The sequence below is a fragment of the Xiphophorus maculatus genome, chromosome 4 (assembly GCF_002775205.1).
Source record: "Xiphophorus maculatus strain JP 163 A chromosome 4, X_maculatus-5.0-male, whole genome shotgun sequence".
Taxonomy (NCBI): Eukaryota; Metazoa; Chordata; class Actinopteri; order Cyprinodontiformes; family Poeciliidae; genus Xiphophorus; species Xiphophorus maculatus.
Genome location: NC_036446.1, coordinates 4,611,597 through 4,638,555, shown reverse-complemented (window position 1 = coordinate 4,638,555; position 26,959 = coordinate 4,611,597). Strand labels below are relative to the sequence as shown.

Here is a 26,959-nt window from a genome sequence, read left to right as displayed (position 1 = left end):
TTTAAGAAGTCGATTGAGACATTTTAAGGACCTCATAGTTAAAGCGTGGGAATATTGTTTAATTCAAGCTTCCATTAAACGGTGCATGAAAAGCATTTATCCGTCTTCTGTTGTAATTCTGCCCGATTCCATCTATATAGTTTTTTTGCATTTACCTTAAAAGTAAATATCAAGTGCTATCAATGTCAGGATACATGTTATCACACTAAATGCACACAGAGGAGTAAAGTAAACAACTTAAGTATTTATTAACAGGAGAATTAGTTCACAGCAAATTCTTTTCACAACACAGTCTTTAAATGACACTTAACCCTTTGAGTAAAACTACATTGGGCACTCTGACCTGGCAATGACCAAACCTGTAGATTTCTTCATGGTGGTCTTCTATGAAAAACAGCACATCAATTGCTAGAAGATTTGGAACTGCTTTCTTTAAAAAATAAATAAATAAAAGAAAGCAGTAACACGTTGTTGATTTCTTAATATCAAGTAAAACAAGCAAAATGCTTTCTTTTGTAACGGTCTTTTTTTTTTACATATGTATACAATTCAATTTCGTGGTTCAAGTGAACATAACTCAGTTCAGATTACATAAATATGTTGGGGGGGTGAGGGGTAACAAAGACTGAATCAAGGAAAAGTCCATGTCTTCTTCTTAAAAGCTGGACAAAATGCCTGAAAAAACTGCATGTTCATGTTCATTATGTCAAAAGTATATTTCTGTTGAGTTTTAATGAAGTATTTGTATATACACATTCAGACAATTAAATCCTAAAACAGTGAAAAAGACAAACTAATGAATACGAAAAAGGGTTAAGGCAAGAATATAAAAATAAATAAATAGTAAAAAGAATAGAAATGTTGCTTCTCTCTTATTTAACTTACAACACTCAGATCCTAAGAAGCTGTGGTAGTGAGAATTATTCACATAATCTTTTTTTTTAATTTTTTTACAGTACCCGTCCATTTACACAGTATTTACAGCAAAACTGAACTTGTACACCAAAAGAAAAATCAGTAAACTTAAATTAACACAATTTGTCTATAAACACAAAAATATTTTTTGTATTTTGTCAGCATGTAAAACATTTACACACAGACTTACAAATAGTGTAGTACAGCAGTCATTTTATATGAAATCAGTCAACAGAGAAATCTCAAAATCTTATTCAGTTTTTGTACAAATTTCTGCTTTCAACTAATATAGACAGAGTTCACATTAACTGCATTTCCTTGGGTGTGTAGGCATGTGGGGGTGTGTGTGCTTTCTGCAACGTTTCTGCAACTTTTTACAACGTGAATTGCGTTATGAAATAGTGGGAAGAGACAAACATGCTGGTGATATCTAAAAAGGCGTACTGGAAAACAAAACAAGCTTGGCTTGAATGGTGGTCGAATTGCAGAACAACAGTTATTTTTCGGTAACTGCAGACAATTAGCAGAAGCCAATGAAGTTGATTTGTGCAAGCAACTCAATAAAATGCATCTTCATCTACAGTACCTTGTCAAACTATTCACACCTGTTAAACTTTTCCATATGTTGTCATACTACAACCACAAACCTCAAAATTTGCTACTATTTTATGTGGTAGGTCAACACAAAGTAGCTCAAAAGTAAATTCAAAATTTCAAATCCATTAAAATAATACAAATTAAATTTTGTACAAATGAAAACTTGAAAAGTGAGAAATTCATTTATATTCAGCCCCCCTTATTCTAGCAACCATCAATAAAATCCAGTGCAGCTGGTTGACATCAGAAGTGTCCTAGTATATAAAGTTCACCGTTTTAATTTAATCTCAGTTTAAATCCAGTTCTTTTGTTTTTAAGAGAACATTAAAAGCAACAAAATGTAACACCCTAAACATACTCTTTGTTTGCCTGTCAGCTTCTTGGAGAATGTGAGCTGAAAAGATTTTACATTCAAGTAGGAGAAACACATTAGATATACAGTCAGAGCTACAATGACCTGGCTTGAATCAAAGAATGTTTATGTACTTGAATTGTCCATTCAAAGGCCAAACCAAAATCAAATAGAGAAATTATGTCAAGCATTAAAATAAGATCTTTGTAACCATTTTCTTCTGGTCTACCAGATAAAATCCCAGTAACAAGCATTGAGGTATATGGTTGTCATATGATGAAATTTGGAAAAGTTCTGGGGTTCTAAGTACTTCTGCAATTCACTGTCAGAACTTATAAACTTTAGCCACGATTTTCAGCATTATGAATATCTGTGCCCCTCAGTGCAACAATACATTTTAATTTCACTTGAATAAATTTTAAGAAGTGATAAAACCAAATAGAAATTAGGTTAATTCCAGTTCTAAACAAGAATACGATGATCTGCAGTTACACTTACAGATTAAATTCTGAAACGAACCATGTGATCACGCCATGATCACAACCTTTGCTACAGTGCATGCTTTTACCAAAAATCCCAGATAGTGTAACATTTGAAATTCTGGTGGTCTGCAATTGAGTACACTGCAACCAGAACTCTACTGAAACTTTAGAGAAAGCATTTACTCTGCACAAACATGATGACACTGGAGAGAGGCTTTGAAGCATAGAAGTGAAGCAGTAAAAGCTCAGGACTGTGCTGCCTTATTAAGCCTAGCTGTCTGTAAACAGATTCAACACTTGGTGACCTCTTGGCATACTCAAATCCAGGGCTGCGTGACATGGCTTTAATTATCCCCCCTTAGCCCCTTCACCAGCTTTCTTTTTTTTCCTCTTATTTTTGTCCCTCTGCTTTTCTTTGTGGCATATGGTGCTGAGGATGCAGAGCCCTGGGAGATGCAGCAGAAGTCCAGCCCATCGCTAAGCTGCGCTGATTTAATCAACAGCTTGGGCTGGTGTTTGTTCTGACCTGCAAGAAGTGGTAGTGACACATCACACAGCATTGATAATGTGAGTGCTGTTGTTAAATGTTAGCATCTGGTCATCATCATCATCATTAGAGAGACGACAGTGATGCAGAGGAAAATATTTGTAAAAATATGCCCCGGTTCAGAGGCTGGAAACTGGGAAGGATGTGGTTTATTCTGTGTTTGGTGTTTTTCTAACCTATAAGGACAGCAGACCTATATCATCAATAGATCAAAATCAACAGAGAAGTGTTTTCACTTTCATCCAAAAACCTGTAGACCTACAACAAAAAATGTATGTTGGTAATATCCAGCTTTATAAACATTAAGATATTGTACTCTTTTTTAATGAGTTTATTTTCATACAGTCAAGTGGAGCTGCAAAGCAAGCAGAAAAGTGCAAGATCAAATTAAATATATGACATACAAGTTGTGGTCACTTTTATGATAAAATGACAAGACAGCAAATCATAATTACAATGAAGCTTTGATTACCACATTATGATTTTTTTTTTAAAAACAACAAAATGTTATCACAAAATGTTACTTTCTATGCATAAAACAGGAGCAAGATCATTTATCAAATTTGAAAAACCATAAACAAGAGCAACTTGTTGCCGGACTGGAAACTGATTCCACATCACATCAGTTAAAGATTAAATTCTTCACATTCTGTGGTTTTATTAAAACTACCAGCTCTTTCAATGAGACAAAACATTAAAGGTGAACCCATTTTCTTTTTTTGTTGCCAAAGAAACACGTTTTTTGATATCTTCTTTAGATGACCAATCCAGAGTGAGCCAATATTTAAGAAGTACAGATGTATGGAGCACCGAAATGTGACCACCTGCTTATCTGTAGTTGCTTGCTAGAGTTTGTACACATCTTCTTGAGACATTAAGGGATAAAAAACAAACACACAGATACATATACAACACTTAGTGTGACAATGACCTCAGATCTTCTCCTGAGTCTCACACACACACACTCGCTCGCTCGCTGTCAGAGTTGTGGCAAAAGGACGCCGCTTTGACACCCAAAGTCTGCCCAGTGCGTGCGTCCTGTGCACACATTGTCATGCACACGTTTGTGTGCAAGTCTGTCTTATGGATCCAGTGGGAAGGTTGTCTGATGGAGGAGGCCGTGTGACAGTCCCGTAGTGAGAAGAAGAGGAGGAATGAGTTTCAGTTGTTCTGAAGGCAGTCGAGATCCACCAAGCAGCAAACGTTCCCGTTCTGAACAACACAACATGACAAGACAACAGAGGGAGCATTAAATAATGCAGATGGTTATACATTATACATGTTGATTGTAAAGTCCAGAGGCTGAGCCACTGTTGCCTAACAAGACTTCAGATTTTAGAAAAAGCTGGTAGAGTTTAAGCAAAAGTGCAGAGTTTATTTATAAATTGTATTTCAACATGACACACATAAATTTCCACCCAGTAATAAGTTGCAATATGGAGAGAGTAACTCAGGGGATTGGACGTCAAAACTGAACAGAGTTTTATAAATGGAGAACAAAATGTCAGACTAACTGTCATTTTGTCAGTGACGTTATTAAACTTATGCACAACTGAGGCAAATACAAAATCATATGTCATAAAAGCTTTATGGCTAACATCTTTTAAATAGACATATTTTTGACAAGTCTTGTTTTCTACTCGTTCTTTTGAGAGTTTTTTTTTTAGATCCTGTGAATTTTTAATCTGCTGTATTTGAAGAATAATGCAGTTCATCAGATATGCCTGTGTGCTAAGAATGGATCTCATTAAAACGATCAAGGTTTGCTGTTTTTTTGTTGTTGTTTTTTTTTTTAAAAGGATTGTATATCTGAAAACAGTTTCAAGGGCTGTTTCTTCTAGCTGAGCTTCAAATTTCAAATCATATGTTATACAATTTCTATATGATATTACTGAGTAATGGAGTGTGTGACCTGCTACTGTGTCATTACAGAAACCTTAATGTCAGGTCAGCCAAAGCTAAGGCAAACTATGTCTCTAACAACATCAATCAAGCATATGGACTTACTCAGCAGCAGAGGTCCTTATATAGACCAGGTTCACAGTGTGACCCTGATCTGTCTGCACAACAGCTGCTGATACCAAAGATGTTGACGTAAAATCTCTGATCCAGGTCATGGTAGTCGTAGGTTCTCAAAAGAATTAATGCAGCAGAAAGTTCTGTTGCCATATACTAAATTACTTGGGATGGTTTTTTTATTATTATTATTACTGGCAGGTGTTTAAAAAAAAAAAAAAAGATTAAATACGGAATCCATGCAACTGACTTCTCTGTCTCTGAACTGAAAACAGCCGAGTTGGCAAGCAACTGTAAAGTGGGAGGTAGTGTGAACAGTGTTATAACACCCATAAAGGACTAAAGGAGCTGCTTTCCCCCAGAAGTTTTAATTCGATTTATGTAATATCACATTGTGGCAGGATGTGTAGGCACAAAAACTACACTCTTTCTAAAGTTGTTGGGTGCAACAAAAAAAACAGATAAAGTGGGAGAAAGAAGCAGTTAAAGATGAAATCAGACATGAGCTTTAGTCTGTCTCAAAATAATAGGGTGTTAAATAGGGTTTTGATATGTAGGTTGGTTCAAATCACCTTTGTAATATGGCATTTTAAGCAATTAAGATAGCAACATTTAATACATTTTTCCAAATGCTTTTGTTCTGTTACTTTTCTTTCTATTTTGTCCAAAACAATGAAGCACAGAAAACTTTCTTTAATAAGTGTTAAGTCTGAGGTCATTTGCTGCTTTCTTCTGGCAGCACTGTGGAAAATGTTAAATACAGTGTTGTCACAAACTCTTGCTTGCAGGGGAAACTTGTCAATTGGCTGGTAGTTAGAGATGACACAACAATCTATTGTATGCCTTTTTAATCAGTGGTTTAATGAAAGCCATTTTACAAGTTCTAGGAAGTTTTCGAGTGAACGTTGGACTAATTATTACCTTCACATCGAAAACAGTTGAAAACCGCTTTAGAGAAGTGAAGGGAATTAGATCAAGCTGAGATAATGAGTGTTCAATTCAAAGGATAATTATGGTTTCCTACAACCTGTCCGATTTCCCAATGCAGATATTGCTTTATTTTAGCTCAGCAGATCATGTTTACTTTTGATTTTCCACTTCAGTTGTAGTGAATTCAGAAATTAATGAGTTGTACAAAACAGTAGCTTAACTTTTTTTTTTTCTAAATCCAAACCTGGAACAAAAAAGCAAGGGGCAAATAAACAAAACAGGACTGGATTTTACTTTAAAGGAGAAACACTCAAGACTTAATAAAACTAAACTGGATTTTTGCTCAGTTTAGTTCAGCAAGGCATAAAACTTTATATCTTGCTAAGGATGGAATACATTGCAAAAATATAAAGTCTAAGTATTTTTGGTCAACTTTCTAGTGCAACTATTTTAGCATGCTTTGAATAAGAGAAAAATAAATTACAAATAACTTTTAAGCAACATTTAGGAACTTGTTTAAAGGCAATAATTATGTAAAATTGATGAAAAAGTACTAGTTCCACAGGTAGAATGTTTCTCTTATAACATGGGAAAATGTCTTGTTGTAAGTGAAATTATTTGCCAATTGAACAAGTGCTTTTTAAATAAAAATATGTGTCTGAGTCGTAATAAACTATTCAATGTTTAAAGCTCATTGTGGAGTTACGTTTGAAACAGAGTCGCTTGGTGATTATTGATGCTTTGACCTACCTTACACTTGCAGGTAGTGCAGGGCGACTTGGGCATATGCCATGTGTCCCCGCTGAGACGAGTGACACCAGTGGGGTCTGTGCACGTCTGCCGAATGTCGTACGACAGGTTGTCAGCCAAGCAGGGGTCTGTGACGCAGCGCGGGCAACACTCACCCTCTGCCACTGCCGTGTACTCGCACAATAATACGGGACAAACTAAAGGCCAGCAGTCGACCTCCCCCTCCTGCAGAGGCACAGGCCAAAAATAAGAACAAAGACGCAAGAGAATTCAGAAATTTTGCTTCATGCTTCTCAGCACATTTTTCTGCAGATAAAATTAGAGCTCCCACTAATGTGTTGTCACATTTCAAATTAGAAATGTGGTAATTATCTCAGCCTTCACACACAGCTGAGCAGCGCATTAGACGTCTCAGCTGTGAATTTCATATTGATAAGAAGGTTCTGTATCATTGTTTAATCTAATTAAGCTTTAATTCCATATTAAGGAATTTAATATCAGAAACTGCTGTAATGCTATTGAACCCCCCCCCCCCACACATTTTTTCTGAATGTGTGTGAATTTCTTTTGATTTTATGTATGTTGCTCATATTTACACACCATGCAGCGACACTGCTGGCAACCATACATCCAAGACGCTCCACTGCGGTACAGTGTTCGTCCACTCTGGTCCAGACACTGACTGCTGGGCCGGTTGTCACAGCTGGGACAGCAAAACAGATCCTCATCTGGGTCTGCACAGTCACAGGGTTTCCTCCTGCAGAACGTCTGTCCATCCTGTGCAATACAGGTTACAGTAGGAACTAGCAAATTAACACAAGCCTCAATACGACAAACACAAGCAAAATCAGATACTTCTAATATTTCTTCTTACTCTCTGACATTAAATAAGACTACAGAGTTCCTGTTTAGTAAAAAAGTGTGTAAATTGGAAACAAAACACACAAAGACAAGGTTGAATCAAAGCTCCTACCAAAAGTAATCGGAATGCAGACAAAGGAAAGGATTTTTCAAAATAAAACAGGAAAGAGAAAAACAATATGTAAAGACTGCAACTCAAATCAGAATATAAATAAATTCTGATTTGAGTGACAACAGTTCAATGAAAACAACTGAGATTCTTAAAACTAACTGAAAAGAACTGCATCTGAATACAAAGAGGGACAAATCCACAAATTAATAACAAAAGTCCCAAGAATTGCTACACTGCAAAAACACACAATCTTACTAAATATTGTTTGTCTTCTTTCTATTGCAAATATTTTAGTACACTTGAATTAAGACAAAACTAACTGAAAAGTAATTTATCAGCAAGATATAGAAGCTTGTCTTGAGTGAAAAAAAATCTTTGAAATTGATGAAAACATATAAGCTCCATTGGCAGATTATTTCACTTATGACATGGGGAAAAATGTTATAAATAAATGTATCTGCCAAAATGGAACTAATACTTTTTCATCAATTCCTTTTGCTGAAAAGGTACTTCTAAGGTAGATTTGTCTTATTTCAAGTACTACGATATCTGAACTAGCAACTGGACGACAATATTTGGTAAGTTTTTGTGCTTTTTCAGTATAAAAATTATTATTATAATTTTATTTTATTTAAAGTTAGAAGTATGAAAGGATGCAATGAGACCAAACTTTTCCTGTTTTAGGTCAGTTAGGTTACCAAAATGATTTTGATCTGAATGAATGTCAAATGCATCAAAATCAGATTCACCATTAACTTCCCTCTGCCCAGCTACAGTTATCTGTCGCCTGTACCTGGAAAGAGAAAACTTTATGATCCTTTTTACTGTGCACAGCCGGCACTGTCTGGCCCCAGGAAGATTTTGTTATAGAGATGTAAAAATGTTACATAAAAAGGTCGTTAGAAAATGTATGACGGCCCTAAAATCACTTTGTATGGCATAAAAAGACAGCGCAGGGCCAATGTTTTATTGATCCATATTGTCCTGCTATGGCAACTGCTCCATTATGTGGTCCCATTTCTGATGGGCATGGTCTGTCCAGTAATGGTCCTTGACATGTAGGGAAAGCACCGCTTCCTGGAACGTCCTCGCAGGGAATGTTTGTGATGGCAAACTGCAAATGTTAATGCCAGCAGTGAGATTACGCCTGCAAATAAAAGCTAAAGCTACACTGCTGTGCTAAGCAAAATAGTGCCAATTCCTGTCCAGAACTTTAATGGAAGACAAATTAGGACTCTTTTTTTCTCTGCAGTTTAATCTTATGATTTGCTTTGTTTAAAGGTTTTCTTAAAAGCGTTTGTAGTCTTTTTAAAGACTTTTTAATCCAATCCTATTATTTTGTTATAAAAAATGATGGTGCTACCTTTAGAGAAAATCCATGACAACCAATTTTCTTCAGAAATCACTTGGGATTGCAAAGTGACACAATGTGAAAATGTTCTAGTGCTATGACATTTTTGCAAGAGGGCATGAACTTTTCATGAATAAAGAACAAGAGAAAAGAATAAAGCATTCTGATCCATCGGTGCTTCATGATCTGTAGAAAGATGCAGACTCATTTTTCTTCCATTTTCAAGCAACAACAAAAAAGAAGTAAATGTACTTCAAATTTTGAGATAAAAAGTTGAAAACTTCACACCAACTCCAACCTCAAAATCCAATATGCCTGCCACTTATTTAAGTCATAGTCATAACTGTAACATTCCTTTTTTAATGTCTGACTGCATTTACTTCTCTTGATGAAAATGTGTATTTAGTAATTGGATTGTTTCCTTTTAGAATAGTTCTTTTAGGTTTTGAAGCAATGATTAATGGACTTGAGCAGCTAAGTGTTTTGGATATTTGTGGTTTTTCCTTCTACATCACGTTTAATTAGATCACCTTTTGCATGCATTGCTGCTGCCACTGAAACAATACAAGATGTGCTTGAATTTATGGGATGCAGGTACAGATAGATTAAGCGAGACAGTCAGTGAAATAAATGTGTCAGAATCTAATAATGCATTATGAAATATATTCTATGATTGTAAAATTTAAAAAATGTAACGTTAAAGTTTTGTCTTAAGCCATGCCAACCACCAAGCGTGTAGCGGAAATTTTCTAACTTTATGAAGCTCATGGCTCCCATTCTCAGCCGTCACTTTAGATCAAACACCTATGTCTCTCTTTTATATAAATCTTAATCTCAGAGTCTCCCTTTCCCAAAGACAAATGTGATCAATATCTCACTTTCCTGCAGCCACTGTTCTCTACCTCCATATGACTCCTGAGTACAGAAGGAAGTCATTAAACTGCCACAAATATTTGTCACAGTGTAATGCAATGAAAAACAGGCGGGGGTATATTTTGTTCTGATGGCAGAAGCATCAGATATATTCCGTAAGTTTTCGGTATGGTTCATAAATCTGGATAGAACATATTAGCTAAATCAGTACCGGATTGGCAGCTGTGCAGAAGGTGTGTGGCAGAATTGGGCTGGAACTGACAACAAGAACAGATCCGTAGATTTTTTTTATCAGTTTTTCACAGTGACAATATAACCACCAGCTGATTCTGGGAAAAGCAATTTAATGTATACAGATAAAATAATAGAAAAATAAAGTGCCTGTTTAAAAAATTTTAAATGTGATCTTTTGTTTTTCTCTAAAATAGATTGGTCTAAACAGTGGCAAACCATTAAATATATTCAGAGAAAGCCCTCAGTGGACCCAAAATAAAATATCTAGAATTATTTCAGGTCACTTATATTTTAAAACTTGTAAAAACATATTCAGAGAGATGCTTCTATTTTATATAATGGTAAAATACTAGTTTTATTTGGAGTTTTCTGCTGAAGTGCTGTCATTTTCTATTAGGAAAGAAATATCGCCAATCAAAGATCCTTGTATGCGATGACTAGGCAGTCTTTTTCCACTCGAGGGATATTCTGCATCCTGCTCTAAACACCTCCAGCTTTAGACTAAATACAAGAATAAATTCTCGTAGGAATTTTGAGCAGTTAGTCATATTTTTGATTTGCTGTCACTTGGCATAAACTGGTCCAAGGTGTTCCAGCTAGCCTGGGGAAAAGTTTGATAAGAGACAGAGCTGAGCTGGTGACAAATACTCAAGGATATTGAAAAGGCCACCATGGGGATACAAAACTGTCACACACTTTTATTTTTCCCTTTTTAAAAGGAAACAGAACCATAATAGAATTGTTGATAAAATTCCCAAAGTACGGAGAGTTCTTCTCGACTGTATCTGTTAACTTTTGAGACTCTTAGCCATTTCACTAACACTGCAAAAACAACTAAGCCACAGGATTGTTGTAAGGCACAAGTTTACTTTTGGGAACACCAAGATAAATCACTGAACAATTCCTTCAGATGGACAGAATAGATTTTTTATTTTCTTTTGCGCACCTAAGATCAGTAAAAAGGATTATTATTGCAGTTTTCGCTCCCTTCATTTCAACATGCCAATGTAGCATGTGCTGCTGAACATGATTATTGCCATGTTGTTCTGTACTTATTCACATGACTTGCATTGATGAACATTTGTTTTCTGTTTGCTCCTCATGTTCATTTTATTGTTCACAACTTTTGTTGTAGTCTGCTATGATTTGATACATGTGTGCTTACTTACATAACAGAAACTAGAGGTTAACTGAGAGGAATATCAATGGAAGTCAATTTTATTTTTATTTATTTTTTTTTACAAAGAATAAAACTACCCACTGTATGTTTGATTTCAACTTTACCTTGCAGGAGCACAGAGCACAGCGATCATAGGCGGGTTTCCAGTCTTCTCCATTGCGTCTTATAACTTCGTCTTGTGGGCAGTTTCCGCTGCAGCCTGGACCAGATGTGCACATGCAGTCATAGCCTCCTGGGAGGTTTACACACACACTATCATTCCAGCAGGTGTGTGTCTGCAAAGTGCACTCATCGATGTCTGAAAGATAAAATATAAACTCTTTAACGTGTAGAAAATAGTGATTTATAGCTACCGCAATAGCTATAAATATTGTAGTACCCATTTTAGACTACAATTGTTTATGCAAATGTAAAGCATTATCATGCTCTTTTGAAATTAGACTCAAATAGCAAATGTTTGAAAAAAACAATAAAAAATTGACATACTAAAAAAGTTATATATACAACTAAATAAATACCTTAAGACAAAAATCATTAACACATCTAAATATATGTTCGTCTTTTCTGTTACTCTCTGCCATGATTATTTATACAGGTATGTCTAAAAATGATGAAGAATGAACAGGCTACCATAAATGTTCATCACCAACTCTAGAAAGTGAAACTCATATCATAGATGCATCTCAGCATATGTAAAAAAACAACATTTCACTAAAAATATTTGAATAATATATAAGATTAAAGGAAGTAGGAAAGCTGTTTTTCCTTTGACCTTAAAGCTGCACAAATTAGAAGTACAAAAATACATTTTCTTAATGGAAAAAACTACATTTTTGATAAAAGGTTGTTGCATAAGGATTTCAGTTGCATCAAAATTAGTGCCTTTTCACAAAACTACAATAGAAACACTTTTTTGCCTCAAATTAAAACCATTTACAGGATCAGGAAACTTTTGCAGGTGTTCTGAGTTAATTAGCTGATTGGAGTGACACCATGAGTTTCATAGCCGTTCCAGTATTTCACTTTTTTACAATATTTGATTGATCTGAGATTCTTAAGTACCTGACAGCTTTGAAAAAAAAGAAAAAGAAATAGCCAATACATTGTTGAGTTTTTAAGAAACATTCAATTTATAAATGAAAAATTCAATTATCTAAATGATGGCATTAATTTAAACACAATGCACTAGAGAAATGAAGACTATAAGAAAACTGACAATATATTAAAAGGTTTTGTTTTGGTTTTTTTTAGAATTTTTTTTTTTTCTGGTCTAATTACAACTTTTCATCATTAATTCAACTATAATGTTGTAGTATTATACAAACCACAAAAGTGACTTTTATCTTTCAGTGCCTTTAAGTTAAAGACAAAACCCAGAACAGACAAGACTATCCTTTCCACATTTTCAAGGGGAAATATTTAACTCCTTAACTTTTTTTTAACCTATTTCTTCAATTTGCTGTGAAGCTCAGAATGAGCTAAATGTGACATTCAGAAACTCTGCTCTGCCCAATTTACTATTGCAGCCCCGAGTTATTCAATAATTCTTTTAAATTAACAGGTTCGGTAAGTAAGGCAGTGAAAATTGAATGTTCACACTGATGCGGTCAGACAGTCACAAGCAGTGTGAGAAAATTCTTATTTTACTAAAGCCTTTCATATCAGAAGTTTTAATTCCCACTGCTATGTGGTTTAAAACACACACACTACCTTACAGTGAAGCTATAAAGAAACATTTGAGCCACATGGAGGATGTTCTCTGCAGCCGTGCCAGGAGAAAAAAACTAAACAAAAAGAAAACGCATATTTAAGCTTCCACTGCATCACCATCAGCTTCTTTCTTTAGGCTATGGCATTTTAAATTCATCTTTCTAACTCTTTCATTTTTAATTCACTAACTGTATAATTTATGCATGCATCTATAACTTTTTTGTGATCTCTGCGATCTATAATTTTTATGGCATAATTATGATTAAAATGGTGCTTGATTGTGTTTAAGCTGTATCGTGCTGTCTCTGCCATCCTTATACACACTTTAAGAAAAAAGGCACCATCTGCTTTGCAATAAATCAATAAAGTCTTAAGTTCCATCTTATCTTCATATATATGGAATATACTTTGCATACTCTAGTAGCATCATAGTTAGATTTAGCTGAATCATCAAAGATCCCGCTCAGTCAGCTACTTTTGTTTCCATATCGCAACAAACCAAAATAAGAAATCTATTCAGAAAAGAGGTGGATGATATTTTCATCTACTTTTCATAGCCCCTGGGTAAAAAAGCCCCTCCTTAACTTTTACCATGGCATTTAACTCTCTTTATCCTCCCTGAATGTGAGCTGTTCAGACAGAAAAAAGGACCAAAGGCCTTTTGACAGCAGCTCTGTTCTCCCCTGCCAGAAGCTGCTGTCTGTAATCACTCCCATAGCACACTGACAGCACACTGCCGGTGCTGCATAAACAAAGGACCAAAAAGAAAAAGCTGAAATCGCTCAGAAAATAGGTTTTTGTTTATTGGTTGTCTTTGTTGAGCAAAAATATGTCAGCAAGTCAATTTCTTTTTACATTGTATGACTGTGAGCCCATTAAAGCGGTTTTCTCTCTTTTCGTCTGTTTTCCTGCTGATACTCTGAGCTTAGTTCTTTCACATTTCTATCAGGCAATCTGAGGTTAAATATTTCATAACCTTCAGTAACCAATTTGGCACAAATCAACCTGAACAAAACCGTATCAAACTTGTTTCATCTTTTCTGTCTGGGCTGTGTTTTTTCCATGTTCAGAGCCGACTCCATGTCATCATGCAAAAGATCAGACACTTCAACTACAAATTTATGAGAATTTAGCTCTCGTTCCACAATTAGGAAAACATTTTCCACTTTCATGTAATTTGTAAAATGTAAAATCTTGGCCAATAAAGGCTCAGATAACATCACTAATAAACATATTTAGGCTTTAATGTAAACTAATAAGAAGGACTCTCAGATTGTTCAAAAAAGAACTCAAAAAAAGGTTCTGGGATTATGTCTCTTTAAACATAGTTCCAGTAGGAGGCTGAAAATATACTCATCTTAACATGATTTTCATCATTTTGAGCATTTAAATTATTTGACTAAGTTTTTTTCAGACTATAATGATTATACAAGAAACAGTCTCAATGAATAAAAAAATTAAATACAAGAACTCTGTTTAAAAACTTTCCATACCTCCCACCAGCATATGTAGAATGTCACCAAATATACAGACATTATTCTAGCTGGATATTAAACTATGTCTCTTGATTCAGTTAATTTATGCTGATTGGTTTGCTGGTAAGGTTTCACCCCTTAAACATATTCTAGACATACTGCCAACTTTAATCCTAGTTCTTTAACTATATACTAATAAAAATCAAAGGTTTTAGCTGCCAAACTCTGGTTGAGTTGACTCAATTACTCTCAAACAATGCAGGATATGTACTCAGGTCATTAAGTACCAAATGGTAACACTGAACATGAAATGTTTAATAAAGCACCATTTCTGTATGAAAATTATTGCTTAGCACATAAAATGGAATGGAAGAGACAAGCTAACAGGGTAATACGCCACATAATTTAATTTTATGGCATGGACACACTTTCTGTGTCCATGCCACTTTGTGTGTCCATTACTTTTAGTCAAATATGACAGCGCTATTGTGCAAAATTAATCCAGATAACTAAAAATGAAATGACTTGTATCTGCTGCCTTTTCAGACAAAATAATGTAGTTGTCAAGTAGTATCTGAAAATAAAAAAGAAAAGAAAAGGGCAAAGTGATGGAGGAAACATTACAGGCCAGCAGCAGGGATGATGATGCAAGTGTTTTTAGGTAAGGAAAAAGTATAACTTTTATATAAAAAGATATTTGTTGCAGGGGAAAACCAGACAGGTACCAGGACAAGTTCTTACAGATATTTCAGAATTTACTTTCACTCACACTCCAAAGTATTTATGTTTGTATTAATAGGCAGCAGAGGAAGAAAGCCATGTGACGTTTATATTTAGACACTATTGTGCCAATAAAGATTTTTTTTTTTTTTTTAAATATAACTAACAAGTGATGTAACATAGGAAACAACAACTTGTTCTCTAGCTTACTATGACATACTGGCATGTGTGTTTGAGATCAGTCTTACTCAATATTAAATTTGTGATTTGGCTTTTGAGCTGAAGTGAGGTAAGATGATTTGGAGATAGTCCTCATTCTGACTTATTCCCTCCACTCTTCCAGACATACCCTTTCCAATTTTGAAGTAGGAGCATATTTCTTGGTGTAAAACCTTTTAGGTATAGCAATTGGGAAAGGTACTTTTTGGAGCGGAGTTCCTTCACAAAAATCCTGATTCTGGTATTGGGATTTTTTCAGAACATTAAAAAACAATATCTTTCTACGAGGGATGACAGTTTGGATGAGATGATTGAAACATGGCTAGGGTTGGGTTTTCCAACAAGAAAATTATCCCAAGAGAGAAACTCTCTGAAAACTTTTAATCAAATATTGGAGAGAAATTGGCTGAGATAAATCCACAGTAAGTTCCAACTTGTGCACACACACCTAAACTTTCCTTTTTGGGGGGGGAATGATGAGTGGTCTTCAGAAAGCAGACCTTGTCTGGATGGACTTAGAAAGTACTTGTCAAACCAGCTGCAACAAGATACTGTGACACTAGTGAATGTGCTCCCTAATTGGCTCCACTATCAATTCTTCTGGAGAAGGAGAGAGGGGAAAGAACTCAGCCGCAAATTTATTGTGCCTCCGACAGGCTATTTGCATACGCTAAATGAAATCCCCATCAGCCAGTCAGATATACTGTACCTCTGCTAGTGATGGATTAATACTCTTTATGCTACATTCCCTGCATTTAGCCACAAGCTGCTGCCTGCAGATGAGGCGCGCTCTTACATGCAGGCTGTAAACGGCGGCGTTAGAATAAAACACAAAAGCCCTTTGGATAGACCAGCTGAGCTGAAGCAACAAAACTTTCACTCACACCTAAATGTACTGTCACACATGAAAGGACTAATCCTATGTTAAAACATGACAATGCATAACCAGAGAAAAACACACGCACAATAAAAAACACCAGGCACAAGCCAGTAAATCCCTCTGACAGATGTTTGTAATTAGAAGGCATCAAAAAGCTCAGTATTTGTGTATTTAAATTATATTCCTTTGGTCGGTCTCCAGGCGGTCCATATGGAGAGGTCGAGTGCTTTACAGCAAGAGAGAAAATGATGCACACACCCTGTATTTCCGAGAGACATTGGAAATTTACAACATGTTATTCTCATTTTCATTCACAATCTGTTTATTACAGCCACCTGTCGCCCCTAAAGCGATAGGAGTGATAAACATGGGATGAGGCAATGCATGTGCACCTTTTAGTTAAGGCTATAAAGCAGTTGTTTGCAGCTGCTTGGGTTCTCACCTCAGCAGTGAACTGCAAGGTAACATGGCATGTCTTCCATGTATCCTCAATACATTGCATCACAAAGATTATTTCCATTAATGAAATAGTGATCATTTTCTGACCAGGTGGTTGAACTGTGGTATTAATCTGTAATAGTTTCGATTTCTAGTGAGGAAGTGTTTGTGAAAAACTTGTACAATTCTTTCTTGCATAACAAACCAGAGAGTGAAGTTACTTAAAAAATAAAGAAGCTTAAGGATTAAGGCTGCTGTCACAGAGTTTCTAGTCCTTCTAAGCGTGTTGTTCTAAAAAATGTGCTTCACGTGGGCCAATGCATGAGTGATAAATGATGGCCTTTGGTGGTACATTAAGTCCTGTTTGAAGTTTGTGTGTAGCTTTCTTGTATACTTCATGCATGAAGAGTACACAATTCCCCATTTTTAATGACACTGCGATAGGTTAGTTTAACTTTTGCCATATTTAAGGATAAACTGACAATCAGAGGGTGACGTTTAGATGCTGTATAAGAAACCATAAGAGGTCAATTAATTATCAATCAGAAAGTAGGTCAAGCTGCAAGCAGTTGGAGTCATATTTTGTATTCCTCAAGGTGAGGTCAATGAATATTCATCAGTTGAGCATCATAAAATTAAGAACCAATCAAGTCGATCACGTTTTTTGTATAACATACTTCAGCAACAAGGCAGTTTAAAGTGCTTTACATCATAAAAATGTCATACTGACACCAGTTGTGAAACCAGTATCAAACATTACATTGTGTTAAGTGCCATCATCAATGTACATCAAATATGTTGGTCAATGTTCCAGTTATTATGGGTTAAAATATGGGAGGAAAGTTAACTATTTGGTCACTGTCGCAACATTTAAGAAGCACTTGCATAAATCCTGTAGCAGTGACACACATGTATTTTACATATGGCATCTCAGATGACGCTCATGCCATGAAATGTATCACCTTACCCAAAAGAATTCCTAGCAGCCGAGCTTACATAAAGATCAAATTGCATGTTTTAAAATATCAGTTGTGTAGGAAGGCGATGCTGGATTGTTATCTACCAAAGGCGGAATGTCTTCCTACACCATTGAAACACAATGCAGATATTCAATGGAGTGATTGGATAAAATGTGCTGCACAGATGGATGCCCTGGGAGAAACTCATCCAGTTATTCTGTGTGCCAAGGACAATTTAAATTTTAGCTAGAAGCTCTTTTTACAGCATGTGCACTGAGAAGGAAAGGTACATCAACTTGTTAACACTCGCTTCGTGAGAGTAATTATTTTTAATACCACAGCTAAAATAATTTATTTGGTCTATTTATGTATTTGATTAGACTTTCCTGCATATAGCTCTTGCTGGTGTAGAAATCAAATCAAATTAGTCCTCCATTGTTGCTCATGGGTTGATGCACCTTTAGTGACACTTCCTGTAAAAATTACATATTTTTAAACTGAATGATGAAGCTATGCTCTGATATCTTGATACAAAATGCTACATTATGTTAAATATCGAGTGACTCGTGGAAAGCTGTTTAGATGACATTACAGAGTTAGAAAATTACTGCTAAACTGAAATTTTTCTGGATGGCTTAAAACCTAACACTGGGCAGCATGAGGGGAGAAACGAAGGCAGATATAAAAACAGAGCACAGAAATAACAGATTGTTGTTAAGAATGTAAGCAATCAGTGCATGCAATTCAATCACATTGCATATCTTATACAACGGATGGATATCATTTCATCAGGTCTGATTGGTAGCGCACAAACTCCCCAGATTATTGCTGTAATTTGCTGCAAATAGTCTTTTACGTCACACATTTATGTAACTGTACCACTTTAGAAACAATTTTCACGGCATATGGTTTTATCACAGAAATCATGACAGCTAAAGTAAAAGTCCATTTCTGTCTAGTTAAGCAGAGTCTGTTGGTAGCCAGCCTCCTCAGCGATCTGCTCATTATATTTCTCAAAACAAACTGTGGAAAAAGGCGTGCTGTTTCTCATATGACAAGCTATAAGATCCAACATTGTTGCATTTCTAATTATATTAAAAGGAACTGAAAGTGAACACACTTTGATATTTCCTTGAGGTTACTCTTGTACATTGCTATCCCATTCGAATGTGGAAACTAAAACTTGCACCATCATAGTCAATTTTGCAGAGTAGCTGAAATTTAAATGAAGCCACTTTTTTTGGTGGAAAGCGCTGAGATCATACCTCTCCCATCCAGGTAGATAAATGAGAGCAGGCTGCTGATGTTGCATTTTGATTCAAAGGTTAATTTACGGCAGAAGTATTTCACTCACTCAAGCGATCCTGTTTGCTGCATCCGTTACAAGTACAAAGCTGCCATGCTTGGATTGTTAAGAGGGACGTCCAGATTCTGAGAGATTCTGAGCACTGAGCTGAAGGTCATGTGTAATGTAGTGAGCCGATATAGTTCTTGATGTTCAGTTAATGTTGGAGACAGAAGTCAGTAAGCAGCTACAGTGGAGCATTAAATGTCACTGAATGAGCAATTCCTTATGGAAGAGGTTTTCATTTTAAAAATCCTAATAAAATCAGTATTATGAGTATGCTGACATGTACTGTAAATAGCTGTTGTTTTTTCTTTTAGCAACATGGTTATAATCCCTGTTTTGAGCATCATTAGTATTTACTCAGCTTCTCTAAGATTTATTTATTAATCAAAAATATTAAAGAATAAAGCAATGTTTAAAGAAGACAACTGAGATTAACAATAACACTAATGTGTTCAGCACAACAGAATAATAAAAATATTAGCTAAGATCTGTGAAAAGCCGAATAAAAAATAATATTAATAGCAATAACACAAAAGAAATTCTAGTTGTTAAGGTCTGAAGGATTCTATTTGTAATGCTCTCCCTGACTGTAATTAGTAATCTTTTCACAATTAGAAGACTAATGTTTGCTTGGAAAATGCAATGAACACAGTTAATCTGTTGCTTCTATTTTTGCATCATATGATGTAAATCACATCAAGATCATTTAATTGTTTTTTAATCAAGTTCTTAAAGCTAGGATTGCTTAGCTTATCTTGCTTCCTACCTTAATGTAGACTTAAACATGCAAAGTGGGAGCTATAGCTTTTTGTATTTAGTAATTGTTAACAAAATGTTTTTGATTATTTGACATCACTGTACCTGTATTTTCAGGTATACTGGAAACCTACAAATTTTCATTCATAAATCCTTCAGGTGCCCTCTAAAAATGGTAATAACTGCTTATTTTAACACTTCAAAACTAAATATACCTTAATATGCTTAAATACCCAAAGTGGAAACCATCTTAGTATTTCTCCAGAAGCCAACATCTGCAGTCTTCCTTATCTCTGCCAGAGTTGCTGTTGGGAGTACAGCCAATCAGCACCAAGGATTGGCTACATTGCAGCAAAAGGATGTCAATATTCTTCACCTAGGTTCACTAGCTTCCCAATTCTTCTTTTATATAAATATATATTATTTCTATGCATTTTAGTTATTTTATTTGGAAAACTGGAATATTGAACTGTGGATAGGCAGGAGTTCACTGCAAAACATTCCAGTTAATGAATTGTAAAACAATGGCACTTGTAAGATTTTATACATTAAAAACATAGTTTGATTAAAAACTTATAAAAAAGAGAGGAAAGAAGACAATTGTTGGCTTCATGTACTGTACTGCATGCACTATGACACTTTGCGTTTACATGGAGTTTTTGTACAGGTCACATTAGTTACATTTTGAATCTTTTCCAGTCCTTCCTGAGAAATCTGTATTTTTGATCATGTGTTCTTTAAATTAGACAAAAATTCTAAGTGTAATTTTAGAAAAAATCAGAAACATCCTGTGTGAGAGTGACAAATTTGTCACTCAAATCTGTACTACTGTAAGTTCACATTATAAGAACAGCCAAGTGGCTCTCTGTAAACCCAATTCATGGCTTAAAACTGCAGTGAAGGGTTTGGAGAGGAATTAAGTGTTTCATAAGTGAACAGATAGAGAGAAGAGAAAATGTCAATAACTGTGAGAATGATGAGCATCTACTGATGTGCTGCTGGTCTCTGTAGCACTGATAAGGGTGATTTCAGCTCAGTACGCTCACCAATGCAGGAGCTTCCGTCTAGCTGGTAGGATCCATTGTCATGGAAACCACTTCTGCATTCACAGTGGTACCAGCCGGGTAGGTTGACACAGCGGGAGTGGTTGTGGCACTCGATCAGGCCCTCTGCACACTCATCTATATCTGAAGACAGGAAAACACAGCAGCAACAGAATCAGCCGCAACATATTTTATGAGAAGAAACCTTGAACTCGAAAACTCCCCTCATTTGTGTTTTTTGATATCATGTCTTTTTAAATCTGAGCAGGGTCTGGCAGCTGAGGCTGATCTAATCAGAACAAATCACTGCTGCAACTGCAGAGCTGAAGCAGTGGTTGCCCACATCAACCAGCCCCTCAGTCTACCGGAGCAGTAATCAACTCTCAAAAAATCACTTTGTTTTATAGCAGAAATATTTTTACTGTGAATGTTTTCATATACCTTCTCTTTGCTTTTTTCAGTTTTCTTACTCAGCAGACTTTGGCGTGCTGCATGCATACACATGCTCAGCCACGAGGTTTAAGGTCTTTGCACCTTCTCAGGAGAGTAAATGTGTCTCATCCATTATGTATGCTGTTAGCTCTGCTCCTCATCTGCAGCTCTCTCCCTGCTGGCTGTAAAAGCTGACCTGCCTGCACGCTTTAGTTAAGGTGTGACTGAAGGTCACACCTTCAATCACGTTAATGCAGAACAGGGCAAACAAAAAACCGAAGTGAGAGAATCTGCATTGACTTCTGAGTATTTTCCAAGCAACTAATGTTGAAGAAGTTGGTGGTGTGAAATTTATACTTAGTACTAAATAGTATCAATAAAAAGACATGAAAGAAAAAGTATTGTTTCAGTATATGCATTATTTTTTATTATTATTATTTTGTCATATCACAATCAAAGATGATACGCATTATCAACCAATCAACTTTGTGTTTTATATCAACTTTGACTTTTAAACCAATTATTTGTGTGGCATAATTTTAGATTTACAGATGTATACAACTAATCACCTCCGGGACTTAACCAAGTTGAATATTTCCCAGATTTTCAGTGTCTCCACCCCTCTTTTCATTAAGATTTTGGGTAATTTATATTTTTCTCTCTCAACATCAAACTTAAAACCTTTTACACTATCTTATGTGTTTTAAGCAACTTCACTCATTGGTTCACTGAAGTTATTTCAAGATTTTCTTGAACTGTTTTACAACTTTGATTTCATAATCTATTGATTGGAAATGGAAACCTATTTCCATTTCCAATGTTTTTATGCTTTTGAAAGTATTTGAACACATTTAATAGCAATTATGTTTGTAAAGATTAGACATATTCTCATATATCTTTAAAGGCCGTGAGTGTGGAATACTGTAAGATTTCCTAAGAGAAACTGGGTAACAGTAATAAGATACCTATTAATTTGAAATAATAATCCCCCAAGTTCAGTCTTTATGCAGGCAACAGGGTAGGCTCTGTGAATCTGTATTTGAGATGCCATAGCAGAAGCCATTCTGCTATGGCATCTTTATTTGGGACATGATTCAACCAAGCTAAAGTTGTAAAATAAAGAACAAATATTTTTGTGTATATGATTGACGAAATGACAGAAGCTGACCTGATCTCATACCTGCTAAACCAGCCTGCATTTGACCTGTTAGTTGTGCACTGCCTTACGTTGTATTTGCAAATAAACTCACTCCTGTGAAAACTGGAAACTGTGAAATATTTACAGCTAGTGAAATTGTTTTCATAGTACAATTACATTCTTTTAAAGGGCCCTCTAACCACTGAAAGTCAGCAAATGTTGTCTATAAAATCTGTTTTTATGTCTTTCCACTTTATTGCATTAGTAGAACACACTTGAATGGTCTAAAGCACTACACTGACTTTGTTTTAATTAATTTATTTATTTTCATTTTACCATGGGTATGGTCAACCACATATTTTCTGGCTCCTGCAAATGTTAAAACTGGATCCTGTTACTTTTTACTATAATGCATTAAGCAGTGAGTGTGCTGGAGTGGGCACTGGTCTGGTGCAGTTAGGTAATAAGATGTGACAGTTGTCTGGAGGGATGCCCTCTGTCAGCCTCTCAGGTCAAAAATTCTGCTCATAACTACAACAAAAATATTCCCTCTTTGAAGGTCCGTTGGAAGAAAAAAAAAATCTAGAGGTGGCTGCTGGCTGAGAACAGCTAACAGCCCAGTACAACAAAGCTGGGTTCAAATAACCTTTAAACAATAAAGATACTGGCCTTAAAATTTCCTGGCTTCTGAAGTCTGCTCTGTGGTTTTCTGCACTCAAGTTAATACACATATCAGTATTTATATAAAAAAAATGCAAACATTTTAAATAACCTAATTTATGTTCAATTTCAAGATGTTATAATAAAAACAAAATAGCTCTTTGTTCAACCATGAAGAAAATAGTTCTCTTTGTTAGTGTATTTTAAAAAAGAAGTAATCCAAATGCATCTACCTCTGCAAAATGGTTTCACAAATACACACACTTAAATTTAACTGGTCCCTTTAGCCTTTCTAATAGCATACAAGCTGAATTAAAAAAACAACAACAAAAAAACAGTTACACAAAAGTGTTTCACTGTAAAGATGGTTTGTAGTGTGTTTTGTTGCAACCTAAAGTGTGAAATAAACTTCAGTGGAGTTTGAAAACAAAATAAGTGTATAGGTTTATGTCTGGTTGAACGATGTATGTTGATTCTTTTTTCTTTTTTGAGGGGGTGGGGAAGTGGGGGGGGTGATTTTACTGTAGTCCATAGGGAGCCCAGAAGAAAATCTTTGGGAACCACTGCTGTAGTAGATGTACTGACTGCTGGAAGATGCACAAAAACCTTTTAGTTGTGAAACTATGAGCTAAATGTGAAAGTTTAAGGATCTATCTGCTTAAGGTTGTATAAAGAGTCCTGTAGGAAGATATCTGGTTATATATTTTTTTCTTTATGCTGGCACCTTAACAGGTTCTTTATCAGCTACAGCAAGCCAAGACCATTAAACATATCTTAATTGATTATACAAATAGTATGCATAGTACTTCCAGATCATTGTTTAGCTTTATCCAAGTGCTTAAATTTTACTACATTTTTTATATTCACTTGTTTTGTTTTTGCACAAACTTGTTTTTCTTTCTTACAGAAGCATAAAATGGAGACAACATCTACGTGATACAACTGTACAACTGTGCTACTTAAGTCAATCATAGTAACACTAAGCAGAAATTTATCACAGGCAACACATTGTGCATTTTTTCAGTGTGATTGTGGAAAAGCAAAATACCTTTCAACAATAAAGGCATAATGTGTTACATTTTCCAAAGATTACTGGCATGCACAAAATGTATGTTTGTATAGCTTTATGAATTGTTTTTGATGACACCTAAAGCAGAACACAACTTGTTAATTCATAACTAGGATTAAAAAAAACACATTTTATCTAAAAGCTGAGCTCCTATCCAGCTTTGTTCTTCAAAGCTATGGAGTCTGAACAGAACAATGTAAGCTTTTAAATGAGGCTTTGCAGTTCAACGTGTTGGTATGGCCATAATGTGAGTGAAAATGCGCTTTGAAACACAACGTCCTCCAACTTATACCATCATATATCATGTTAGAGTCAGCTGTCAGCTGCTAGCGGTCTGTGCAGAAAAATGACTGATAAACCTTACCCTCTGAACACAGTTCATAAAATTTTTACTCCAACTCTCCCTGAAGATGGGAAACACTTGAATTACAAAAAAATAAATAAAAAAATTTGCCATGAAATTATGAACCATAGCTATTTCTATATGTACCCATCCACAGTAATCTCATCTCATCCCATACTTGTCTTCTGATAAACACATCTCAAGAGGATGCTGTTAAATCACAACAAAACAGCATATAATTGTTTTAAGCTGCTTACACAGTAGGGTTTTTATCTTTTCTAAAGTAATTGAGAACATAATCCAGTATATATAAAAAAATACCTCTACATATCCACTGAGATATTTGCTATAGTCTTTACTATACACATGCTGTCAATGGACTACTGACAGAAAGAACATGGGGGGAAAACTTGAGTGCAGCACAACTACAAGAACTATGGCATTGAGTCAAGGCTACAACTCGGCACAGTTCTATGCAATATTGGTGACACGGCTGCAAGTACAATCTGTGACAAAAACTGTCATCCTCAACTCCTGAAAAGGAGAAACAGCACTCAGTGAAGTTACCCAGACAACCCTAACCGATTCCACTGCCAGAAGGAGACAAAGCGGTTCCCTTGGGTACCATATGCAGCAACTGACATAGGCAACGCAGTACTAAACATTCCCTGTTAAAAGTTTCCACAAGATCTGCCATGTACGTTGTCACCACCAACTCATGTGATAGCTTTGAAGGTGTTTCCATGTTTACTCACCCAAAGATAGAGGAATGACTGAACTGAGTGAGATTGAGCACTTGCTATTCTTATCTTGGCTACTTTTATTTATTTTTTGTTGGAACAAAATCTTGTTCCATTCTAGAAGACTCAATGTGCCACAGCTGCTTACCCTCACCATAGTTTTTTTTCCCCATTTCTATGATTTACCAGATATATTTTCATAAGAAAATTACTTTAAAACAAAGACTTAAACATATAAAAGCAAATAGGAAAACACCTACCGATCAATAAATTCTCAAAAATAAAAAAAGAGTTTTACTCTTTGTTGACTCCATTTGTATCATGGTTCATGTAAGTTTTTTTTTATAAACGTCCCTAATTGACTTTTACTATTACTTTTTAGTGCTGATGTTACAAAAGTGAATGAACTAAGACCTGACCACCCTAGATGTTTGTTTAATGAAACTACGTACATTTGGTGTAAAAAACACTTTCTAACTACTGCTATTTAAAGCCCTGTTTATCACAAGCTTACTGACCACTTGGGCTTAGTAAATGTTCATCCTACTTTCACTAATAACTGCTGCTCAGTTTGTTTCTTTGTGGTTGTGTATAACAGTAAATTTTTCATTGCTGGTGTCTGTGCGTGTGGCCAAGAACAGTCTTCTCCTCTCTATGCCTGTGAAAGTGAAGTGGACAGATGACCTTCCTGTGATATGAGGTACAATATGCCAGACTCCACACTCCATCAATCTGGGTTAGAGCCATGAAAGAGAGGAAGCCAGACAGCAACTCCACATTTTCTTCTGCTTCCTGCTATGACAATACAAACAAGAGCTCTTAGCACTGTTTGGAAGACTTCCCTTTAGCCTCATGTGTGAATATTGCCATTGGAAAATAAAGGCTTTTTGACAGCTCGTATCTTTAAGAGCAGTGAAATTAACCTCACAGGGAAAACTTGGAACAAATCCACATAAAGACTAAAATAACTCAGAAGGTCTCTGGAAAGCCTTCCACCCTGCTGAGCTTTACATATTTACACTTATCTGAGCTCTACTAACCTACTGCAACAACTTCCAGGAAAACATTGCATTAACCGTTCACAAGAGTATGAACCTGCAGATTAATCAGAACACAGAGAGCGTGACAGAGCTGCTGTATACACCGTGCTCCAAAATATTATGCAATTGTTATTTTCTCAGATTTTCTTAAATGGTCAACGCAAATGATGGTCAGTATAATTTTCAAGTCATAAACTATTACAGTATAAATCACATTTTACTGAACAAAGCTCCCCATGACAACAGTATTTTCTTCAAAAATAAAAAACTCAAAATGCACTGTTCCAAATTATTATGCACAGCAGATTTTCTAAACATTTTATGGATTATAAAGAACTGCAAACGGTCATTCTATGAATGTGCAGCATTAAGTGGTCACATGTACTAAAATCAAAAGCTATTTCAATCAAAAACATCTTAACAGACCGAGTTACATGTTAACATGGGACCTTCTTTGATATCACCTGCACAATTCGTGCATCCATTGAACTTGTGAGTTTGTGGATAGTTTCTGCTTGAATTTCTTTGCAGGATGTCAAAATACCTTCCCAGAGCTGCTGTTTTGATATGAACTGCATTTCACCCTCAGATCTTCTGCTTGAGGAAACTCCAAAGGTTCTCAATAGGGTTGAGGTCAGAGGAGGATGGTGACCACACCTCCCCTTTCATGCCCACAGCAGCCAATGACACAGAGGTATTCCTTGCAGCATGAGATGGTGCATTGTCATGCATGAAGATGATTTTGCTACGGAAGGTATGGCTCTTCTTTTTGAACCATTAAAGAAA

General features: G+C 35.7%; 1 protein-coding gene across 1 annotated transcript in view; it reads right to left on the bottom strand.

The window, feature by feature from the left end:
* Positions 1-231: 231 nt before the first annotated feature.
* Positions 232-26,959, bottom strand: part of nell1 (neural EGFL like 1) — a 230,372-nt gene continuing 203,644 nt past the window's right edge. The window contains exons 16-20 of the mRNA XM_023332459.1: positions 20,755-20,895; positions 11,305-11,498; positions 7,190-7,366; positions 6,590-6,814; positions 232-4,105 (exon numbers count right to left, since the gene is read on the bottom strand). Coding sequence (XP_023188227.1) covers positions 4,055-4,105; positions 6,590-6,814; positions 7,190-7,366; positions 11,305-11,498; positions 20,755-20,895 — 788 coding nt within the window. The 3' untranslated portion in view covers positions 232-4,054. The remainder of the gene's footprint in view (positions 4,106-6,589; positions 6,815-7,189; positions 7,367-11,304; positions 11,499-20,754; positions 20,896-26,959) is intronic.